General features: G+C 40.7%; 2 protein-coding genes across 4 annotated transcripts in view; both read right to left on the bottom strand.

Moving 5' to 3' along the window:
- Positions 1-6: 6 nt before the first annotated feature.
- Positions 7-3,674, bottom strand: b3galt8 (beta-1,3-galactosyltransferase 8; the record flags this gene model as incomplete). Its single annotated transcript, XM_008335886.2, has 2 exons — positions 7-1,450; positions 3,456-3,674. Coding segments are annotated over 2 exons (1,197 nt in total), but the record flags the coding sequence as incomplete, so codon positions are not given.
- The window catches only part of tncb (tenascin Cb), a 39,340-nt gene continuing 17,239 nt past the window's right edge, over positions 2,725-24,825 (bottom strand). The window contains exons 4-23 of one of the 3 annotated variants that reach the window (XM_008335883.3): positions 22,753-23,016; positions 22,544-22,659; positions 21,878-22,031; positions 18,618-18,887; positions 17,977-18,162; positions 16,954-17,043; positions 16,002-16,265; positions 11,603-11,878; positions 8,786-9,058; positions 7,548-7,670; positions 6,896-7,039; positions 6,688-6,807; positions 6,321-6,464; positions 5,645-5,775; positions 5,415-5,547; positions 5,091-5,242; positions 4,775-4,871; positions 4,294-4,455; positions 3,996-4,159; positions 2,725-3,785 (exon numbers count right to left, since the gene is read on the bottom strand). In XM_008335883.3, coding sequence (XP_008334105.1) covers positions 3,675-3,785; positions 3,996-4,159; positions 4,294-4,455; positions 4,775-4,871; positions 5,091-5,242; positions 5,415-5,547; positions 5,645-5,775; positions 6,321-6,464; positions 6,688-6,807; positions 6,896-7,039; positions 7,548-7,670; positions 8,786-9,058; positions 11,603-11,878; positions 16,002-16,265; positions 16,954-17,043; positions 17,977-18,162; positions 18,618-18,887; positions 21,878-22,031; positions 22,544-22,659; positions 22,753-23,016 — 3,374 coding nt within the window. In that variant the 3' untranslated portion in view covers positions 2,725-3,674. The remainder of the gene's footprint in view (positions 3,786-3,995; positions 4,160-4,293; positions 4,456-4,774; positions 4,872-5,090; positions 5,243-5,414; positions 5,548-5,644; positions 5,776-6,320; positions 6,465-6,687; positions 6,808-6,895; positions 7,040-7,547; positions 7,671-8,785; positions 9,059-11,602; positions 11,879-16,001; positions 16,266-16,953; positions 17,044-17,976; positions 18,163-18,617; positions 18,888-21,877; positions 22,032-22,543; positions 22,660-22,752; positions 23,017-24,825) is intronic. The other 2 variants (XM_008335884.3, XM_008335885.3) reach the window with 2 other exon arrangements.

The raw sequence follows: 24,825 nt of genomic DNA, 5'->3' as shown, positions 1-24,825 counted from the left end.
GAACAACAAAGTATTATTAAATGCTCTTTCACTAAAGCATCTTGGAAGAAATCCTGAAATCTACATCTAAACCTGATTATTACGATGAACTTGGTAAAATCCTGAGTCAGATAAAATTGGTGAAACTTGAAGGATGGGCAATCTTACTGTAATAAAGAACTATCAAGGCTAAAAAAATTCAATTTGATCCATGAACTTGTCTTTGTATAGCACTTGCCCTTCTAAACTAAACTGTAAGGCTTTTTGTAAGTCACCTAAGAGCATTAAACACTGAGTTTATGTGGTTTAAAAAAGTACAAACCAGGGGAGAGTACGTTCAGTGACAAATTTGCTACTAGCTTAAATGGTTAACATGCAGTTGACATGATGAGTTTGTTGAGCTGAAGAGCATGGATCACCTTTTGCTTGGACTGTGGCAGTGGAACAAAACTTTCTCCTCTGACTCCAGTTTTCAGCATGGTTAGCTTCACATTCAACATCTGCTTTGACCTTCCACAAAGTCCTGCCACACTTCCAGCAGCCTGGACGGGTTAAAGCCATTAACAAGGATAAGCCTGGAAAAAGTGCATCGGTCATACTCCAGATTTCGGATCTCAAACAGGTTCCTAAGCGTAGGCAGGCTGATGCCGTAGCTGGGCCGGATCCCTAGAACCCTCAGACATAAGCCAATGTAGACGTCCTCTAGAGAGATCAAGGGGACGAACTGACAGGCCCAGGTGATTCTGGAGGCCAGGTCTGTGGACAAGACGTATCCAGCTCCAGAGGTGTAGGCAGGGAAGGTGTCTTCTGGATATTGCTCCTGGGACACGTACCATTTACTGTTATGGTCTCTCCTGGGTCTTCCATCAGTGATGACTGACCCAGTGATAAACTCATGGCGTGAGCTGGTCTTCAGCCACCTTACCAAGTAAAAGACATTTACAAAGATGTCTGCATCCACCTTCATCACATAAGAGGCTTCAGGACAGTGGGTTGCAACCCAGTGCATCATCATCACTGTCTTGATGGTCAAGTTCTGGTAGCTGTCCCTGAAATTCATCTGGACAATGTCCATATGAGTCCTGCTCTCGTTCTCCAGCAGGACAGTGGACGCCTTGGACACTGGTTCTTCAGGGACACCCATAAAGAAAACAGTGAGGGTATTCAAACTTCCAGAAACAGAAACGTTGGCCCAAGTTCTCCTGATGACGGCTCGGGATTCTGTCTCCTGTGGAGCCACCGGAACCATAAAGACCAGGAATGGTTTCCTGTTCTTGCATAGTAACGGCTGATCATGTACGTACCGGTAGGTGTATGGGGAAACGAGTGCACGCTCACGCGTGGACACAAGGCTTAGTTTCGGCGAATCTCGGATCAGGCTGATCACGAGCACCGCGAGCGCGAGAAGAGCAAAAATGAAGAGAAACTTAAAAAGTCGGCAGCTGAACTTGGGTTTCCCCATCTCAAAAAACTAAAACAAAGTCTCTGTATCTGCTGTTAAACGCCCACCACCCACACTCGCCATTTTTTTACCAAAACACACACACACAGAGAAAACAGGAAATAATACAGAAATACAGGAAGTTACAAAAGGGGCAGGGCGGTGACGTAGTGGGTCACACCCAGAGAGGGAGGGGTTTTAAAGGAAAGCTTCAAGTCTGATAAGAAAACGTAGTGAAAACCACACTATAACGGTAATATGGTTATACTAATATAAAGGAAATCGTTACTAAAAATAAATAAATAAATAAAACAACGTCAAAGCAATGACAAAACCAATTTGAGCCATTATTTGGAGTGAAAACAACAACTAATTCTCAAAGACCTGTTCCTTTTCAACAAACTGTTTATTGTAATACAGTTTACAGAGAAACACGTTTCACCCAGTTAAAAACAAACAAAAACAACAAAAACAGACTTAATTTACACAGACGTTCTTTATGGGGTCAGTGGTTTAGTATTCTGCCAGAGCAGGGGGCAGGTCACTGGGCTGGGGGAAGACTGGGGTCACAGGGGTGTGAGGGAGGGAATTAAACAGTTACTAGTTTTCTAGTTTTGGCCTGTTCAAACACTATTTTCATCAACATACTCATGAGGACTTTTACAATAAAGTTCATTGAGAGTTGGCCGTTCTCTTTTTTATTTTAACATCACATAACATTCTCTGGTTCCACACATACAGTATGTACTGTATTAACATTTTAACAAAACAAAAAGCAAAGAAAAACTGTTGAGTAATATACTGTAGGTAAATGATTAAAAAAAACAAAGTCAGTTTTCCCTTTTTCACCATTCTTAAAGTTTTTCCACCATTTCTTTCTTCCTTTCTTTTTTATCTTACTAAAAACACACAATACTGTGATGGTAGTGATTTAAGCGGGACCCCTTCAGGCCCTGACATGTCAATGGAAACACTGCCATCTAGTGGACATGGTATTTAACTGATAGAATACATTTCGTATACATTTTTTCTTTCTTTCTTGTTTTTACACTTTTAGATGTTGACGAAGATGAAGAGAAATCTGTGGAAGATGAAGTGACAATGGAAACGTGTGAAGCTGCACAAAGACAAACAAATGACCAGTTTGACTGAAAGGCTACATCAGACATCTAATTGTTGTAATCTGAGGAATGTCTATTAATCCAAAAATGGTTAATTGCCCTAGACTTTGCTTATTTGTTTCAACATTGAGCTTTAAAAAAATGCACCAGAGATAATTCACAATGCCATACCCAAGTAAAGTTTTTGTTTGTTTGTTTGTTTGTTTGTTTGTTTAATATCGGTGCTAGATGGAAAATACTTAATTGGATTGATGTAAAATCCAACTGTAAGGTTTCCACAGGCTTCCTTTGCATGTAAAAAGTGAGGATTTATAATTTAGATTAGGGCTGGCAGCAAAAGTGGCAGTTGCTATGCTAATTAGCTTGCCAATTCACAAAATGCAAGTAAATTATTTTCCTATATAAGAAGGTAATAAAAATGGTAATACAAAACGTTAAATGTGGCTAAATGGGCATTTAAAAAACCTTATCTCTTCCCCCAAGGCAGGACACTAAGGTCAGGGCTACATTTCTTTTTGTACTTTGAGAATAGACAGTCAAATTGTTCATTATTATCCATGCAATGGTCCAAAAAAGACTCCTAGAGAAACACAGGGTCATGACAGCCCCCTTTAATTAATGAGTAATTAATTTCCGTCCCTGGTGAACAATACTGCGCAGAGGAATGACTCCATGAATCCACATAAATGATCACTGTTCTCACTTTGATTTATTAGATACACAACCATGGCATTGCAAGTTACCCGGTGTGTAAGGAAATGTCCAAGCTTGTCTTCACGTGTTCTGAAGGACGTGGCAGGAAACAGGAAGTGGTGAGCTAGAGCATTTTTCCTGCTCTCTTTGGTGCATGATTTGAATCTACGTGGCTTGAGTTGAATTCCAGTTTAACACATGCATTTTGCATCATTACATTAGAGGATAATGGGGTGCGGTGGGGGTCCAGACTCACAGTTGGAGGAGGATAAATGTTGAGGAAGTGGGGGGTGGGAAGGAGAGGGGTAGGGGGGACTCCTGGCAGTGGCTTTGGTTGCTGCTGGGTGGAAATGTGTTAAAAATGTGGGTGTTTCAGGAGGGGTTGGAGTCCAGACGGAGAAGGAGTGAATATTAGTGGCTGGGTTGATGATGGTGGAGGTCTATGAGCGTTTCCTCCTTCCCTCCAGATTTCTGAAGTTGGAGGGCCTGATTTTCATCTCGGCAAACTCAATCGAGTGTTCATGGCCCTTCCAGTGGAACCAGTTCACACCCTGAAGGGAGAGGAACATAACGGATGAAAAATCCTTCAACCATCAAACAAAACCATGGTATTATCCTGTGTATCATGAGGCTCTTTAACGTTGCACTATTTATCATGACTTCCAGTGCTTTCAGTATCAGGAATAGGTTGATTACAATGACTTCCTGCATTTCCTTTAAATGTTGTTTAGTGCCTAAAGTACAAACATTTGGGACTGTACCTTGCTGTGGCTGTTGTCTCCGTATCTTCCCATCAGGTTGACTCTGTGACAGTTTTTATACCAGAAGGCTCCTTTGTAGGACAGAGCACAGTTGGTGACAGCAATGTCATTATCGTGGTCGTAGGTGGAGAAAGGCCGGCCGTGGTGGTAGGTCATGGAGTCACCTGACAGAGAAAGAGAGAGAGAGAGAGAGAGAGAGAGAGAGAGAGAGAGAGAGAGAGATAGAGAGTTATAGCACAGAACAGTAGCGTTTGTTTCAGGTACATACAAAGCGGCTGGTTAAGGCTATCATATTTACCTGCTGTTCCACTGTATCCTCCTACATGTACTTTGTATCGGGTCCGAGGCTCAGAAACAGAGAACTTATCGTACTGAGCGTAGGCTGTTTCCCCTTTATCTCTCAGGTCGACTCTCAGCTCGTACTGACCTCCAGCTGTGATCTTATGAAGGTTGGACAAACCTGAAGACAAGACATGTGACAGGGAACAATTAAACAACTTTTCCACTAGGTGGGAGCAGATGCCAAAAAAAAACCAACCTAAATAAGCGACTCAGAGCTGATGAAGAAGATCTTCACTGGAGTCAGTTACATCAATTATATCTTGGTGTTCAACTACAGTCGCAGGCTCAGGTTTCACACTCAGTTAGTAAACTGTGAGTGAATTGAAACTAGTAGATTATCATCGAATTACAAATATTTTTTGTATATCTACTGAAATGAAATCATTAATAAACCGATGGGAATCAATGGTCTAATGCAGTATACGGCAGAAACCTACCGAGCCAGAATTCATCGTTCATGTCACCAAATCCAGCTGTGTAGTTCTTCCAGTTACGGAAAAACTCTAACTTTCCGCTTTGACGTCTGAGGAAAACCTGCAAATGGGAAAAAAACATGGACTCTAAGACAAGTGCAGAGACCAGTAGATAATTGGATGAAGAAAGTGGCATACACTCCAGGTTCAGTTACTCTTTAGAGAATCATAATACACATTCACAATGCAACAATCATCACTTTTCCACTAAATGGGACTAACATTTACAAATATGGCAATTTTGATTTTCTGCTGAAGAGAGAATAAGTCTTTGACTTACGATCCATCCTCCTCCGTCAGTTCTCATGTCACAGTAAACCTGCAGTGGTTGGTTCTCATCTCCGCTCTGATAGATGGTGTAAAGACCAGATGATGTTTCACCATTCAGGAGAGCCTGGGAGCAGTCTCTGGGGTATCTGTACAACACACCAACTACACACACACACACATATGAGTCAATGGACTACAATGAAAATGTCACTTCAGAATTGAAATATCTATATCAAAAACATCCAACATTACATAATTGTATTTACATATAATAGATGATTATTCTTGAAACATTAAGACAAGGAAGGGTTAGGGTTAGGGCTCTGACACTCACTAGTGGTAAAGACGGTGTTGATGATTCTGCTCCTCTTTGGTCCAGCAATAGCCTGAAGTCTGACTGAGTACACCGTGGAAGCACTGAGCTGAGCCATGTTGTATGACACAGCAGTGGGACTGAGCACCACCTCCTGGTGGCAGACAAAATATAATACATGTTAAATTAAAAACATCCCATTACACTGTTTTACATTCTGATACCGTGGGTCCTAAACTTTACCCACTCACCCTGATGCTACCGTCTGCAGACGAGTAGCTGAGGATGTAACCAGTGATGTCGGCACGAGGAGGTCTCCAGGTCAACATGCAGGTTTCAGTCTGAATGTTAGTGGCAGTCAGTTCCTGAGGAGCGTCCACATCTGAACAAAGGTTCAACAAGTGACAGTGCACAGAGGTCAAAGGTCAGATACATTTAGTCTAAAACTAGCTAGAAATTAGGTACAAGTTAATAGAAAAAAAAAACACTCAAAAGACAGGTCAATGTCCAAATAAAAGTATAAAAACATACAGTATCAAATGCATAATCAATATTATCTAAATAATCGGGACAACTAATAAACCTAATAGATTAGCTAAATAGATAGGAAACCGATGCATATGATAAAATTAGCCACATGGCAGGTAACTGTAGCTGAGAAACAACTAAGTATCATCCTAAAAAGATCATGAAATTATTTATTTGTTTAGTTTTTGGTCGGTATTGTCATTGTACCACGGGGATACAAAACAAAACGGAGCCTATGCTTAGGTGACAATGATGTTGAAATAAATATAATTTGTCAAAAAAAAGGTGAAAAACCGACATAAAGCTGATTAAAACCATTGGACATGTTTTATTTTATGGGAAACAGTTAATAAAATACCATAATAAGACTGTGCTCTTTTAGGGAACAGTGATTCTTACCGGTGATGAAGTCTGTGGTCGTGGCTGCACTTTTAGCCAAATCTCTGACAGCATAGATTTTGACAGTGTAGTGGGTAGCAGGGGTCAGAGAGTTCATCTCGAACTCCACCACGTTTCCTGAGACACGCTCCATCACAGGAGCCACTGCAGGACAGGAAGACACATTCACATTTTTTTGTAATTCTGTTTCATTACATTTGGCTGGATTTCTTTTTTATTACTGCAGATGTTTTTATCCAGTCTCTTTTTTTCATCATCATCCAGTATGATCTTGTCTCACCTCATCTTATCATAAGATAAATGTTTTTCTTATAACAGCATATTGTTAGGTTATTCTGTCTTTCATAACGCCACTGGCATTTCTCACCAGAGTCAGCGCTGTAGGTGATGACGTAGCCGTCCACGTTGGCGATGTTTGGTTGCCAAAGCAACAGAGCTCCAGTGTCTGTGATGTTGACTGCATTCAGACCCCGAGGTTTATCCAGAGCTGTGCACACACAAACAGTTTTAGGACAATACTTCAGTGAAGACTTGGAGGAGTGTGTGTGTGTGTGTATATTTTAGACCAACTGTACCTGTGGTGAGACTATCTGACCCAGGCTCACTCTCCCTCTGACCTTTGACAGCAATCACAGTGACCTGGTAGGTCACCCCGGGCGTCAGGTTGGACAAAACAGTGTGAGACTCATCGTTGATCACAGTCAGAGTCTTGGCGTGGCCTGAAAATCACATTGTTAATCAGCAAATATACATAGAAAAACTAAATGAAATACAAGTTCTTAGCTGAGTATTAAATATATATATACTCAATGTCTTTATGTATATATATAAATATATAAATATAAATAAATATATAAGATTTATCAAAATAAACAGAAATAAGTGGTTTTCAGACAGTAAACCTATGTAAATTCTACATTTGTGGAACACTTAAAATATAGATTTATTTGATTGATTTTTTTATAGAACTTGATTTTCCACTCTCTCCACTAGAGAGCAGAGTTATACCATTATTAAACAGCATTTAAAAATTTTGCCTAGCAGATGGTAAAAATATAAATTGAAATGTAATAAAGGTGATTATTGCTATGAATTATTGAACAGGGGAGTTCTTTGTCATAGGTATCAGAGTCATGCCTTGTGCAGGGTCTTGAGGTTATCTTGTTAATATGTATTAGATATTAGCATCAGTGTTAAATGTCAAGCACAGCTCAATATGACACTGACCTCCGTGAGCTGGCACATATGTGACCTGGTGACTGTCAACCCGGGCTCTAGGAACTGCCCAGTGAACAGTAGCGGAGGTGTCAGTGACATCAGAGAAGCGAATTCCTTTTGGAGCACCCAGGTCTGGAACCATCAGGACAGAAGCAGCAAAACAAAACCATAAAACGTAGGGTTTAGTTAGTGTCCACTAACATCTCTGAGGAGTGGAGGATAAAAAATACTGAAAATGTGTCAGTGAAACTGGATAAAGACTTGGTGTAAATACATTATAATAAAGAAGCAGACGAAAAACAGACAAATATACTGTGTTAATGTTGAGGCCTAAGCAGATTCACCACCTAGTGTTAGGTCGAAGCAAAAGATCAACAGAGTGAGAGAGATGGATAGAAGAGTCCTACAGAGTCTTGTTCTTCCATGGAGACCTCAGTATTATGAGTGTCAGACCTGAGGGGAGGAACTCACCCTCAATTCCTAGACGTATAAAAGGGAGACGTGCGCGAAGACACACAAAAGTCGACAACTTTACCCCAGAGAGAACAAGGAGACAATAGGCCATAAACAACATCCTGCCAGACACAGACAACGGCCCCCCATGAGGACCATCAATGTTTTGTCTAAGACAGACACTTAGAGACACCAGGAACCAAGATTCTCCAAAGACAACGACACCAGACAAAGAGAGAGAGTACTAGGTTCATTTCCTGAGTGGTGGTGGAACATTTTAACTTTGTTTAAGACATTTTATACACATTTATATCTGTTGAATCCAATGACAATCATGATGAGTCCACCCAAGACTGACCTTCTGACCGAGCAGAACCACTCAGGAACGACAAAACCTCACTATAACAGAGCCTTAAGTTAAACCCAAAATCCAGTCAGGGTCAGAAATTAAAATGGAATCTTTGTCATATCCTAGTCAACTTCACCAACGCGCCTTCTTTTTAGCAAAGTATTTTTCATTTTGTAGCTAACATTGGCTTTCCTTTTACATAATATTTGGTTTTATAATTTTTGTTTTATGTTCGTCTTTTTACCGTGAAAGTATTCAATATTTAGATGTTGTAATGTTCCAGTCAATTTCTGAGCCTGAACCGAACACTTTGTTAGTGAACAATTTGGACAAATGTGAGAAAAGAGCACCTTGTCATGCAGTTGCCAAACTGAGGATGTTGTGAGTCCACCCTGACAGAACCCATCCAGCTGTGTGTTCCCTGACCCACATCTTCACTGTATACCTGTTCTCACCCACTCCGTCACAGACTGGGAGCCTCGTCCAGCAACCAGCCCAAAGATCTGGATCTTATATACTGTGTCTTCAGAGAAGTTAGTCATGACTGCGTATCGCTCGTCACCACCCAACACCAGCTCTCGTGGTTCACCGGCGCCCTCTGCCTTACTGACCATGAGGACAAAAGTGTCAAAGGCGTCTTCTTCAGTCACCCAGTCCAGTCTGAAGGTGTCACTGGTGACATCCGAGACCAGGAGAGCCTCTACCACACGCTCCGTTTCTGAGTAACATAGTAGGGTCAGTTTTTTTTTTCTCATCTCTGGAACTTCAGAATGTGGTGAAATTTAAGGAGCATGGAAAACAACAATCTGAAATGTCAATAATGGTTAAGGTCTTACGATCAGTAGAGTCACATAGTGTGAGTTTTCATAGAGAGTAACAGAACTTTGCTGACAGGAAGTGAAGGTGACACAGGATGAAGACAAAGAAAACTCTTTAGCTGCTTTTACTGTGGATGAAATAAAAAGAGAGGTGACTGAGAAAAGAGGCTGGTTTTGGTGCAATGGGTGAAACATGAAGCTGTGACTGAGATCACTAAACATTATCAATCGACTTTTATTAAATCTTAATGCGAAATGCTGACTAAAAACTGTAAATGTATAAAAACTCCCCAGGCTCCCCAAATGCCCCAGGCTGAGACTGGTCTTTGTGCTGTATTCTGTTTGAAAGTTTTTCACTCCACTCCAGGCCACAGCAGTATTTCTGTTGTTTACAGTAGGGAAGTTGTAAATACAGTAGTTTTCTCGCCTGCTTCTTTTAGAATAGAACAAAAAAGAAATCTACAGTAAAGTCTGGTGTTCATGTGTCTACAGATGGGAGGGAATGTGACTATGATGATGCTATAAAAGCCTCCATTAAACAGTCACCAAAAGCAGATAATGACAGCAGTGATAGGAAAAGAGTGGAGGGAAGGAGAAGCTGCAGAGAAGAGGACAAGTCCAATTAAGGATAATAACTAAAGAAACGTCTGGAAGCAGAAGAACACAGACCCGCCCCGGCTGTCATTCAGCCGGTCAGTCAGAGACAGGATTTGTGTCTGTAACTAATATGTTCCTTCTATTACGGTTTCTTTCAGCCATACTTTCATTATCAGTGATTCCCATCAGCTGAAGACTTTGACAAACATTGTTCTTATTCTTCTGGACTACCTTTGAGTTATTTTCTAATTTTTTACAAATAAGAGGTCATCTCCTCTTTACTACATCTGTTTCTCAGCTATGTTTAAGCTGTACACAGGCCACGCATACTTTATTGTACACTATGTTGTCACTTAGGAAGTTTCTTTTAACTTTACTAAAATGTGTCTTTTTTTAAATAATTAATATTCCTTGTCCTTTTTCGCATGACCTGGACCCTAATTTTTGCATTATTAGGAATTACTTCTGCATAACTTCTATGCATTCCTTGCCTGATTCAAGTCATGTTGGTTACATATATTAGAACTACTTTGAAAGGTCAGTTAAAGGTAAATGTTACAGGATTCTTAAAAAAAAAATCATAAAATAATGTATCTGCAAAAGTTGTTTTCACTGGTAAAAAAGCATTTATAGAAAATGTTCAGCTACATCAATGTCCATTAACATGCGAACAAAGAGACCGTGTTCACTGGCTGCCATATTCTCTGTGGCCTCAGCAGCCCACGGCACCCCAGCTCCAGCGCCCGCAGGGGCAATGGCAGCTTGAGAATGAAGAGCCGTCCAGACTTTGGGGGAAACTGGACATGCATACAGAAAGAGCCCTCACATAAAAACCCACAAAAGCCCCTGAGGGCTGTTTTTTCCCCGTCTTTCAGTACTCCATCTTTCTTCCACTTGACCGATTTTCATCAATGAAATCCTGAATGATGATGTCCAAATAAATCCTGACACTGGGGAAAGACCTGCCAATGAAACTGAAACTGGATATTTTTGAACTTGTACTCTAAGGTAAAACCATTTCACTTTCTCACACATTTCTTTGTTTATAATTTGGACAGGTGCTCAGGGGCAGAAACAGCATGTCATTATCAGATTTGGGCTGTGCTGTTCACAAGCCTGTATTTAGCCTGGAACATTGTAATTCCAAGCATGTTAATGTTTACTAAAGACTGTGATTGGTGCAGAGAGGAGGCGAAGTGCAACACCTGTTGCGTCCAAGTTAAGCAGCTCACTGTTCTTTTTTTCTTTTATGTCTTTGTGGCTGTTTCACATGAAAACCAGGTGCTGTTTCACAGCTGAAAGGTGCAGCGCACTGTTGGCTGTGTGGCTAATGCTTGTTAGTACATTTTTGTTAGCACATTTGTTTTGTGGCCTTAATGTATCAATCATGTTACCTGAAGTATGACTAATGAAATCTAATCTAATCTAATCTAATTCATTACAACACAGTTTTCAAGTATATCAACCGACCATTTCACATCTGTATTTTTCCACCTTTGTTAAAAACCTTGTTGGCATATAGGTGACATTTCAGCCTAGAGAAAAAAGTCTTTGAATGCACCATTACCATTTTTTCGACGTAGTTTGATTTGAAATACATCAGATCTTGGTTAGATTGATACAGAAGGTTAAAATAACCCATTCCTTCTGGATCACTTGTGCCTACGTCAACTGTCCACTGGTGACAAAGAAATAGTTAATTCAGTAAAGAGCTGAAAAAAGAAAAAGAGAAGCAAAGAAGATCCAAGGCGTGGAGTTTGTGACGACACGTTTTCACAGCAGAGAAGAAGCAAAAGAAGCGGGAAATAAAGTGAATCAGAAGGTCGCAGCGGTGACGGCTTTGATACCTGTGATGGTGTCTGCAAAGACGGGATCTAAGAGGAGACCTCTGAACACACCGTACAGATTAGCTCTGTACCAGGTGGAGGGTGCAAGGCCAGAGACAGAGAGGCTACGAGCTTCAGAGGGCAGAGTGTGGTTCTGCCACTCAGCACCTGTTTCTGCATCAGAGACCTCCACCAGAAAGGAATCAAATGCACCATCCTCTGCTGTCCAGGACAAGAGGAAACTGTCCCAGGACACATCACTGATGGTTATGTTGGTCACCACAGGCTTCTCCTCCTCTGAGTGATGACAAACACATCAACACAACGTTACACAACTGAGACACACACACACACACACAGACACAAGGTACACACAAACAGGATGACCAACACAGGTTTCAGAAGCTGATGGTGAATGTTGGGATTAAACCAGTGATGGAGACGGGATGTCAGATGAGTGAGGTCCTCTTTGTAAATTCTCTGAACTAAGGAGTAAAATACTCGTAGAATAAAATAGATGAGTTGCATCATCATCATCATCATCATCATCATCATCATCATCATCATCATCATTATCGTTATCATCATCAACAACAGTCTTTCAGTTCTGCTTCGGTAATGGAACTCATACATATCAGAATTCTTCCTCAACTTAGACCTGAGTCAAAACAGCATGCAACTGTTCATTTACTACAGGAAAAATGTGAATCAACAGCATCTGTCGATAAATCCATGACAAAATGGCTGCATCTAAACCAAGGGCTCTCATTTGTACTTCCCCTTTTTATGTTGCTGCTGAAATTCCCAGGTGGAAAAATCCTCTTATTTACAGAACAGAAGGTCAGATGAAAAAGGCCGTAATTATCGACAGACGCCTCTAGCCATCTCCTCCAAATTACCATATAAGTTGAAGGAATGTAGATGGAAAAGCTGCAGCCAGACATGCTGATGCAAACGCTGCACGCTAATGGCTTTGAACAAGCTGCCATTAACATTTGAAGGTGCGACGTAGCCCAGCCTTCAGTGTGGCTGAAGTACAACGCACACTTCAAACCCAGGGGCACATCATGCAGAAGCAGCAGCGGTGGCAATGGCTGCTTATAATTTACGTCTATTGTGTGTGCAAGCAATCAGAGAGTGGATTAGGAAGGTGATGGATGTTCCCAGGTAAACAAGGAGGCTCCTCCATTATCCTCTCAGAGGAGGAGAGAGGAGCAAATGGAAGCAAACAATGGGACTGCTACAGGCTTAGGGCTGTAGGTGATGGAGGATGGGGAGGAATCAGCTGAGGATAAACCATTCTCTTGTGTGAAGATGATGCATTCACTATAGAACCTTTATAGTAGTTATTTGGTGTCCTAATATTTTTGAGTTTTTATTGTCATAACTGGATTTGAATAAATAAATAAATTCAAGATTGTTTTGATGACAGCATGAAAACAAACTTCTGCAGTGAAACATCTATATTTTCCATGTTTCATTCCAAAAGTCTTCATGTCTTAATGTCTACTCTGAGATAAGAGAAATAAAGAAAATAAAGAAGCATCCCTATGCAATGAGTTTTTCTGATGTGTTTCAGTTATGAGTTTAATGATAATATTTGATGCTTATGTCCTAATAGCTCAGTCAAATGGTCAGATATCAGATAGTGTCATGACATTATGATATTTGTCCATTCTTTCTTTATTGTACAAAGCTATAACTTTAAAAATAAACTCCTCCTTGGATCACAAACAAATACTTTGGTAAGCTGTGTTTCCATCAGATAATTCCTTCTTTGTTAAATTCTGTTCCATGTCTTTCTTCGTCTAAGGACTAAAGTCCAGTTATTTCAAATTTACTTTCAATTTTGCTGAAACCCATCAGATTGAGTGACAGTAGATAAAAACCTGTCGTGAATAATCTTAACAGGTTTCTATTCACGTTTGGTTTAAATTTGCTCTGATTTCAACCTTATTCATTTCTAAGGGATGAACAACTTGTAACAAAACTTAACACGTGACTTAAATAAAAGAATCTAATTTGTCAAAGATGTTGGAGACACTAGAAAAACCTTTCTTTACACAGTGTAGTTATTAAAACTGACATCTCCTAAAAAACACCTTTGGATTTATTTTCATATTCAAGAAGACAAGCCAACACATGCTCAGGGATGCAGACTGAAGCTGAGAGAAAGACTCTCTTCATGCAGGACTAGGACCAGGACCAGGACCAGGACCAGGACCAGGACCAGGACCAGGACCAGGACCAGGACCAGGACCTGACTTGTTCATTCTTTCTGTGACACATTTATATCCTGTTTATGGATACAATGGAATATAATGAAAATAGAAAAAGTGAGTCGACCTGTACCTGTTATAACACACTAAAAAATGCAGACAGATTCCCATCTTTTCGTGCCATATTCTGCAAGGGCTGCAATGGATATATGCACACACCGAAACTTCCCAGAATCCTTTGCTTGTTGGAACAATTTCTGTATATCTAAGCTGTCTTATTTAAAAATAGCAGAAAACACCATCTGACTTCCTGTGACCTGCAGTCTGTAGGTACCTACAATTACCCTTCAGTTGTGGATTGTTCCAGATACACGTCTGGAGAATATTCATTTTACAAATCACCTCTGACAGTAGATCAAAAAGCTGCAGGATTCCCAGGAAAAATGGTTTAAATGGGAATCACAGCATGTGGTCTTTATCAAAGGGTGCCACAGTTCATCATGGTCAAATCACACCACGGCAGAGGAGACAAGGCTTAGACCAACAATTAGCACATGAATGGATTGTTGGAGGGATCGTACCACTCTACAACACCACAATAACCACATGCATACGCACATGAACAATCTCCATCAGTCTTTCAATCATACGAGCTGAACAACCGCACACACACCGACACACACACACACGAGTGGACTTCAGATTACAAACAAAACTAACAGAAATGCAGAAACCAACAGATATCCGACTCTAAATTAGGATCAGACTTTAGACCCAAAAAACACAAACAACTAGAAGACACAATTCTTTTCTACAGTCCTCGAAAAGCAAAAAGTATATCATAAAAAATGACGAGTTTCTTTGATCACATCAGCAATGTTTTACTATCACCAAATCAACCCCTGCCTGTAGTTGCAGCACATTTAATAAGCTGTTAGATAACAGAAGGATTGATTTGTGAAATATCTGGGACCACAGAACAGAAAAACATACAATTAACAATAATTAATGGGGTATAAAAAAGAAATCAAGAAATAACAACATCCACAGATACTAAACAAACCGACTCCTGCCAAGTCCAGTAAAGTAAGTCTAATAAATGACAAACATTCTCCATATTCCTCTCTCCGATTTTAATGCTCTTCATGCAGCTTGTCTTTGTAGGATCTGCTCTTGTCCTTCTGAAGACAGAGAGAGGGGTGGGGGGCGGGGGCGTGGGAGCGATGAGGGGGCATTATCTAACCTTCTCATGGGGACAATCTCTGTAATTGAAAGTCATTACAGGAAAATGTCTCAGCATTTGCAAAACCAGAGACAGAGCTAGACATGTAGTCCAGAGAATAGAAATGAGCTCCGTCTCTCTGATGTTCTGTGTCAGATACATGGACCAAAGTCTGAGCAACACTTGAACTTAACCTGGGGTCCATATGGGACTGGAGGATTACAATACAGGATTCTGTTGTTGTGCAGATCACTGTATCATCACCACTGCACATTAACTGGACTGAACCTCTGTTGTTATAAGTTGTCACTTGCAGTCCCTCCACTTCAGTTCAATTCATCTTGTGTTTTTTCCCCACACCCTCCCCTTTTTCTTTGCCAGTTTGTCAAATCATTTGGAGACTTAAAAATTTGTTAACAGTATTCCACCACGTTTTCTCTTTTGGAACACAGTCTCTCTTTCGGATTCTGTACTTCTGCCACAGTACTCAGATTGAGTAAAGACCCTTCCCTATCTGTTGTCCACAATTTGTGACATTTGCCTTTTGCTACTGTTTTAACTAAAGATATATCCATATCTAATAATATCTAAGTGAGTTCCAGTTCCTGGTGCTACAGGTCAGGTGGAGGTGTTTGACCCCCTTCGCATGTTAGAGTAAGAATTGCAAAAAGGGTTCTGATGAAAAAAACTGAAAGACACCAGTCTTTCTAACTCCACCAACTACGTTAGCTTCAGCCAATAATAACAACAGAAGCACATGCAAAGTGACCTGTGGTCTGTGCTACTAATAAATGTCTCAGTTCCAGTGTTTCATCTCTCGACGTTGAACTTGACATTGTACAGACTGATGCACCCACATTTTTGGAGTAGTTAAGTTTTCAACACTCTGCTGTCAAACAGTTGCCACTGCTTCATCAAAAACCTTGTTACAATAACTGAAACTCATATTCAGTGTGTGTTTAATATTTTGGTCGCTGACCTGTCGGTGCGGAGATTGTGGACGGTACGCTGCTCCTGCGACCTCTCTCTGCAGTGATGCTGATGGTGTACATCATTCCAGGCGTTAAACCTGTTAAGATGTGAGTGTCGGAGCTTCCTGGGACATTTTCCTCTGTTCTATGACCGTCAGCGGACACGTGGATGAGTCTGTAGTGGTCAAACTTGGCCAGAGGTCGCTTCCACTCTAGCACAATGGTGGTTTCTGTCACCTCTGTCGCTGTCAGGTCCTTCGGAGCATCCAAGGCTGCGATGAAGAAGAAAGAAGAGAAGTTTGTGTGGCACAGAGAAACTGATGGAAGGAGACCGTGTTTGACTTTGGTTCTGCCAGACATAACACAAGTTATGCATATGAACAATTGCCACAATATGTCAACGTTGGTTTCGCTTCACTAACATTTGTTCCATGTCAAATGCTTTAATGTAAGCTAAGGAACATGAACAATGGCTGCAGAATCAGCACAATACAGAAAAGATTGCGGCATAAAAGAGGATTCTGGTTCGGAATCAAGAATTTAATATGTAACAGAAAATGTCAAAGTCATAATGAATGAATAAGATAGATTAATGGCAGATGCTGAGCTCAGAGCAAATGAGTAATTCTTTAAAGAGAAAGGAATCAAAGAATGTTAGATGCACAAACCTGTTCATACTGTTGTCTCTGGCTTTCGCTGCTTTACTTGTATTTTTCTGAGCCCAAACCTTTACTAAGTTTATCTGGAAATAATCTAATCCTGCAACACATGTGATGGCCTTCATATGCTACTTGTAAAAGGACTGTGTGAAGTACCGTAGGCTTTGAGGACATCAACATTCTCTGTCACTTTAATCTCAATATTTTAGTCATCATCAATCATTCTAGACCATGACACATATCAAACAGCAGAAATATATATTTTTTCTGTGTAATACCAGATCATGTGAAAACATCTCACCAGTCACTGCATTGGTGGTCGTTGGCAGACTCTCCCGCTCGTCTTTCAACGCTGTGACTCCCATTCCATATTCTGTCCCCGGTCTGAGTCCTGGACATTGAAAAAACAGTACCCGGATCATTAAAAAAAAAAAAAAAAAAACAAGCCTCATGTTTTGTTTGTTCTAATCCACGGTGGTGTCACTAAATGAACGATGAGGAGTCTGTGTAGTCAAGTGGCCAGCTGTTTCTCCTAATGGCTCCACTGCTTGTGACAAAACACACAAAAAAGACTCTTCACGCAACTTAATTGTATAATAGATTGCGACGTAATTGTGTTTCATGGTGAGTAAGTCCTGGCTGAACTGGATTTGCATTGATGGATCTATAGAGCCCTTGTCTCTGCATATAAACACGTACACCGGGCTGCTCTAAAGAAGTTGGGGCTGGGTTGGATCAGCCCTGGTTCCTTTATTAGCTGCCACAGAGGTCATCGCACTCACAGGCCTACAGCGTGAAATTACAGCAAACACTCAGGGATGTCATTATCAATGAAACCATGAGCGTGACGGTAATTACTGATAATAACTGTGTGAAAGAAGTGCCGAGGTGCATGTGTGTGTACCTATGTGTGTGTGTGTGTGAGTGGATAGAAGGACGTGCTGAATGGACGCAGGGCTTCAAGTCCATGGAACTGGCCTTTGAAAATAAAAGACTAAACACCTATAATCCCTGTTTTCATCTTTTGTATTAAAATACACATACAAGGCAGTGAAAGTGAAGCCTAGGATGTATGGGGGGAGGGGGGTTGGACTCACTACTAGCGAGTCAATCTATGAAATGTTTTTCAGTGCACAATTTTCATCAGATTCTTTCTAAAATATGTCCTTTTTAACAACTTACTTTTCAACACCAGGTGCAGAAAAAATAAATCACTGAATTTATCAAAAAAGGCAGAGGAGCTGCTGTGTTACTGAGGATATAACGTAGGATATAGCTGAAGTGCTATAATGGTCTTTGGTTGAATTTCCTGCTGGGTCAGTACCTGTGATCTTGGCCTGTGTGGTGTCCTTTGGACCGGGACCAAACAGCAGTTCACCATGTTCTCCTCCAGACAGAGGTCCATACTTGATACGATAGTTGTCCACGTGAGCTTGACTGTTCCTCCATTCCAGAGTGATGCTTTCATCTGTCACGTCCACTGTCTGCAGATTCCTGGGGGCATCCAGGTCTAAAACACATGACATACTGATAGTTTTGGCTAGGCTCTCTACAGCCTTTCTTTCCAACTGTATTTTTGTAGTGGTTCAATAGTGTAGCGGTTAGCACCCCTGCCTCGCTAGAACAGTCCTGGGTTTGATTCCCAGAAGAACCACACACTGTATCTGGCGCCTCCAAAGGGCAGATCTGCTATTAACACCAGAATTTCCCCCGTGTGAACTTCATAAACTAATGATTATTAAATTTTTCAGCTTTTTCAATTCTTCTTTTGCCAATTGTTTGGGTAAATAAGGTCACACTTATATTATCAAATATCTCTCATTCAAAAAGAAAAGAATCACTGCTTTAAGAGGAACGTGTTCAGGTGTAGGCTTTACAGTACAAGCTCTTTCTGAGTTTTGGTTTTTCTTTCATATATTTACTAAACTGAAAATGAACAATCATCCGTGATTATCATCTTCTCACCTGTGAGGAAGGATTTGTAAACAGGAATACTGCTCCTTTCTCCCATCTGTCCAGTCAGAGACACCTCATATTGAGTGTCGGGCACCAGACCTCCCAGGTGATACTGGGTGTCAGTTGAAGACAGGTCCACCACACTGCGATCAGATGGGTCCGAGCTGGGCCCGTATGAAACGCTGACCTTGTCCACATGGGCCACAGGCTGGAACCAGGTCACCAGAGCTGTTGTGTCTGTCACATCTCGTACGTCCACTCGGCCTGGGGCGTCAATCTCTGCAGGAAATCAGGATGAGTTTAAGGTTGTTTTGTATCATCTACACATGTCAAGGCCAGGAACACTGAACATTGGTGCAAGCTCTTCATTGCTCATTGTGGTGTACAGTAAGAGAAGTGGAGGAGAAGTGGAGGAGAACAGAGTCCTGAGCTTGAAGGTACTGTAGAAGGGGAGTGTGGTCTGTGCTTACGTAGATGAAAATGGTGCAGTCAGATTGGAGTGGATGGAGATAAGTGAAGAATGGCAGCAAAGTTGAAAGGTCGGGTTTATAAGACAGTCCTGCTGTGATGTCTAGTTTAGAGGGTGTGGTTCAGTCAAATAGACAAAAGGCAGAGTTGGAAGGAAAAGAAACTCCTTCTCATTGTGACACAGCACATCACTGCACACAACCAAATGCGACCTCTGCATTTAACCCATCACCAACGTGAACAGTTGAACAGTGAACAGGTAACTTGGCAGCTGGTGAATTCAAACGTGCAACCTTTCATACCCAAGTCCGCTTCCTTAACCACTAAGCCACCACTGCCACATGCAAGGGAAGAGATGCTGAGAATGCTTTATTTGCCTTTTATTTATGTGCCTTTGTTTCATTCGTCTAAACTATTGTCCTTTTTCTGGCTCAACGATTGACCGCTACTGGTCAGAATGTTCAGAATAACATTATACATCCCTCAATGATTTTGATGCTGACAAGCTCTGCTTCTGTCTGTTGGCATCTTTTATAGCAAATTCATAAATTCAGCCATCTCAGCAAAGCAGGTAGTGAAAAAATCTGACAGCCTTCTTGCATTTATAAGGTTATTCCAACTATTTATAGATCAAATCCCCGCTGCGCTCGTGTGACGGGCGTCTTTTCAGCTGCACTGGAATTGATTTGTCACACGCAGCAACTTTAGGAAAGTCAACGCTCCTGTGCAGCACTGATAAAAAAGAAAAAAAAAACAGAATCTGTGTTGAGCTCATCGTACAACTGTCTTCTGGGACACACACACACATGTGCACGCACACACACACACAAACACTGATCCACTCTCCTGGGAGCCAGGTGGTCCTCAGAGAGCCCGGCTGCTCCACTGACTGGTGCCTACCACGCATTGTAGGTCAGGCTGTATGGAGGGGGTGGAGAGCTGGGAGGAGTCCTCCTCACACAATTAGCTCTTCAGCATGCTAATCTCAGAGAACATGCCACTGGCTGGTGTGACAGTGAAAATAAGAAGATCAACATAGAGGAGAGTGAACCTCATGACCTCCCTAACACACGTTAGTGCTTTAGTACGGACCAAATAAAAAAACAAAAGAAATAAATGTTTGTTTTCAATTACTACTTGGTCCCAGTGAGACAAAACATTCCAAACAATTGCAGTATTCAAACTGAATTAATATTTGATGTTCTAATGATGGAGACTTAAAAAATACACTTTGCAGTATAAACCACTGTTTCTGAGAGAAAAAAATAATGCAACCTTGGCTTAACATCACAAAATTTCAGACTTCAGTTTCTCAGCTTGCAGAAACCTGTCATCTACATATATAAATATATATATATATAAATATATAAATATATATATATATACACACACACACATATATATATAAATAAAAAAAATATATATGTATATAATGTCCATCTATAGCTTCAGGTCCTGTACATTTTGTCCACATATCTAGCAGAGAATAGCCATGGCACATATGACAGCTACTACATCCCAGATCTAACCTGATAATTCTCATAACACTATTATAACAGTATGTCTGTGTCCACATCTCATATGCAGTTACTGTTTTTTTCTTTCTTAAGAAAAGTGACTGATAAGAAAATAAAGAACGTGTCCAGCAGAAATGCTGGCGCTGTTCTAACTATTGGGATTGTTAGATACGTGCTGTTATGACAGGACTCTGATGGTATTTCCACACAGGGCTGTTTACTCTGGCACCAAGCAGCATTCACACCATTAAAAATAAGCAGAAACTCAGCCTGACCCACTACTGGTAGTAGCTGTCATTTATTAAAGTTGATCTGGAGAAGACAGTGAACACAGGGGCTCTTGTTTGGGGTTTGTCCCTGGAGTCGACTGTCTGTCTGCACTGATGGAGTGGAGGTTTCAGTTTTCACCGCAGAACTGCTTTTTTTATCTAAAGAAAATACACATTTACTAACTTCAGTGAGACTGAAAGCTACTCTAACACCCAGTCGAGACACTGATGATCAGCTCTTTGTGTCCGTTACCACACAATGGACAAAATGTAGCAGTCTCCAAGTTGCTAAATGTCATCAAAGTGTTATATGAGGACTTATAATCAGATAAGAAGTCCTTTATTCACTGTAGAATGGTAGAACCTTAGAGTTGACATTGACTAGATTTAAACATTAGTAAAAAAGCTTAACCAAAAATATTACATTATCCTATGCTGCCTCTATTTTTCAGAGTGGTACAATCCTCCATGTTTTATATCCTGGCCAAGCTTTGGTGATTTCTCATTCCCTGCCGATTAAACTGTGTATAAATCTATATCTGTTTTTCACTGCATCCAAACTAAATTGAGATGAAGTGCTGAAAATTATTGAGCTAATCAGTCAGTCCTGACACCGAGTGCTGTTTCCAATTCTCTACTGGAACATATAACAGGACTGATGCTGAGGCTAGGAAGCATCTGAAACAATGGGCAAAGAGACACTTTATTCCACAATAACCTCTCTGTAGAAAATTCTTTAACTGTGAGATCACAGGTCATCGTGTGAAAACACAAAGGTTTTCAACAAGTTTATTGTATAGGAATTGACTATTTCAACAATACTGCATTAAATAGTTCTCAGACCTAAAATCAAAGATCTAAACCATAATATAAAACTCTCACAAAAATAGAACGTTATAACATTGAACATTGCAAAAAGCTGGGTTAAAGATTGTCTGGAATAAAACCAATGTGCTAAGTGGAGGAAAAAAGCTGGATAAAGGCTGTTTAGCAGCAGTGAATGCGGACCACTCACTTGTGACAATGTTCCTGGAGGCAGGCGGTCCGCGCTTGTTGTTCTTCACCACCTCTAACTTGACCTCGTACTCTTGGCCTGGGCCCAGGCCCGATTGCTCAAAGGTGGTCTCTGGACGACCGAGAGCATTAAGAATCTCACCGTCCTCCTCTTTCTGCCGGCACCAAAACACACGAGTCATTGACCACTTCAAACAACATCGTCCTGGCAACATGCAATGAGTGGGGGAGTTAAGTAGAGAGAGGTGGAGAGGGTAGACTGAACAGTCCAAATCATACAAAATGACAGTCTGGGTGGTGTTTGTTCTCAACAGTTGATGTTTGGATGTGTTTTTAGTCTGGGGTTTAGTAAAGCCTGCTCGTGGTGTTTGGCAAAGGTTTCTATGAGAAGAAAGTGACTAACATCTGCTTGATGAGGCGGTTGAGGGTACACTGTGGCTTGGCCTACACATTTTCCACAAGATATTTCCTCTGATTCTTGCATTTCTAGAGTGGGAGGGATTACTTGATGTACGTAGTCTGAGGTTCTGGTAGGGTCTATATCTAGTTTCTAGGAGATCAAAATGTTTATAATGATGAAGGATGTGTGGTAGAGGCTCAATGCCTTAACCACCCTGTGGAATACTGTAGCTGAATTAGCACAAAGAGGTGTGTGAAGGACACTTACTGTGTTTCTAAAGATGAGGTTCCAACCATCGAAGGGAATGTTCAACGGCTCCCACTGAACCTCCACTGAGGTCTCCCTAACCGACTTGAACTTGAGTCCTTCAGGCTCAGGTAGATCTGCATAAAGAATGGAAGACCCTCTCAAACTCTGCATATCATCCTAATTCAATGTCACCTGAATAAAAAGAATGTTTTACTGGATTGACTTACGTGTGGCCACTCTGGCACTGACTGGAACACTTCTTTTGTTGCTAAGAATGGCGTATACGTTGATGATGTACTCGATGCCAGGTTCCAGCTCCCTGATAGTGGCCAGCTTCTGATCTCCAGGCACCCTCATGTCCAACTCCAAACCTCCTGCTGCTGTGGGCATGTAGGTGATCAGGTACTCTGTAACACGCATCTCATTTTCCCAGGACAGGTCTACTGTCTCAGGAGTGATCTCCACCACTTTAAGGTTCTTGGGTGGAGAGACTGTGGAGAAACACAGAAAGTCAGTGAATAATTAGCCAAGGTTAAAAAATGACATGATAAATGATTGCAGTATTGCAGCAAAACAATACAACATTCAGTTTATTAGCCTCTACTTGCCATATTCTAAAGATATCTTTGCCTTTCTTACAGTATTTTGCCAAAGATGATCTTGTTTAAAATGTTCCGTCGTCTAGTAACCAATTGTTGAATGCATTGTTGACATAAAGTTAAACTTTTACCTGGATAGAAGCCAATGTTTTTAGTGCTGATGGTTTATTTCTACCCTGTTCAATGTGTTCATTCATTTTGCACAACTGTGCATTTGCCTTTTCTTACTAGAATACAAATCAGAAACAGTGTGATTCATTCAAAATCCCGACCTTGATCTTGAATAAGCATTTTAATTGTGTTAAAGAAACGTCATACCAATTAACTTCAAAAACAGTTTAGTTCTTTTAATGAATGCTTAATGTTCTTAGTGTAGATTGCCATTCTATTCTTCAATGAGGGTAGAATGCATATTTTTTAAGTCACTGAGCAAACAAACCTGAACTGGTTCATCTCATTGTTTTGATCTTAAAAACCATAAAACAGTATCCATTCCTATATACAAATGAGAGAAGCTCCAATGGTGTGCAATAAAATGTAATTTTTGTTTTTCTACGTATATATGTTACGTTTGCTATATTCAATGTAAACGCATAGAATATGAATGAACAAATACAGTTTCGTACGATTCAAGAGAAACGTTTGGTTTTTGGCCAAAGGAAATATAGAAAGTTGTCATAGTAAACATTAACAGATGTTTCCAGAAAAGTATTATATTTAACATGTGGTAACTTATTTAAATTAAACATATGCTATATATTATATTATTATATTTATCTATTCTGGGGCTACATGGTATAGGATAGAGGCTTTTGCCTCACTACTGCCAAAAGGTCCATGACCAATGTACAATGGTCTGTACAGTACAGTACAGTACAGTACAGTAGAGTTGGTTTGTCTTCTAAAATATACTCACTTTAAACTTAAGTTAGCATAAGTACTATTTCAGCTTCTTTTTTTTCGTCTGGGGAACTTCTGGGGAAACCACTTAAATTTGAAGCCACAGAGTGCTTCCAGGACTGGCGCATTCTTGAAATCCATTGGTTCTATTAGTTAGCAAATCCGTGACAGTCAACACCCTGATCAATTGTTTTCACCAGTTGCTGAGAAGTCTTGAGTCAAACACTTTGCATCAGCTTATTAAATCATATCCTGTTTCCCAGTGAATATTGATGTCCTGCCTAAATTTATAGTTACCTGCTCTGCCTGGCCCATTTCTCCTGGTTTTCCTGTCTCTGATTCTGTTCGCGCACTTCAGCAGCAAGAGAGCATACTCCCCAAACCTGTTATCTGCAAGTTTCCCTATTCCCTATACAAGTACTATTTCATGACACTATTGCTTATCAACTCAAAGCACATCCCCTCTGCCCTCTTTGGGAATTTCCCACCTAAAAAAGATGTCCTAGGCATCTAGCTCAAACTCCCAAGATGACTATCCACCTTGCTTCCCACCTGGACTTTGTTTTAGAGTAAATCGTTATTGTGCTGCAAGTGGATTGATTGTTGTATCCTTGAGAGTACATACTGGACACCAAATGGGGCCAGCACATATTATTCTGGGCAGTTTTAGTATTGACTTGTCCACCTAGCCTACTCAATCAGTCTGTAAAACTAGCAAAGCTGCTGCCACATCAAACACGGGTTCTTCTATCGCAAGATGTCCAACTTCAGCCAAGTGACCCATCCACATGCCAACTTCTC

The sequence above is a fragment of the Cynoglossus semilaevis genome, chromosome Z (genome assembly GCF_000523025.1).
Source record: "Cynoglossus semilaevis isolate Cse_v1.0 chromosome Z, Cse_v1.0, whole genome shotgun sequence".
Classification (NCBI taxonomy): domain Eukaryota; kingdom Metazoa; phylum Chordata; class Actinopteri; order Pleuronectiformes; family Cynoglossidae; genus Cynoglossus; species Cynoglossus semilaevis.
Note: the sequence above shows the minus strand (reverse complement) of the source record. Positions and strands in the feature narration are given on the sequence as shown.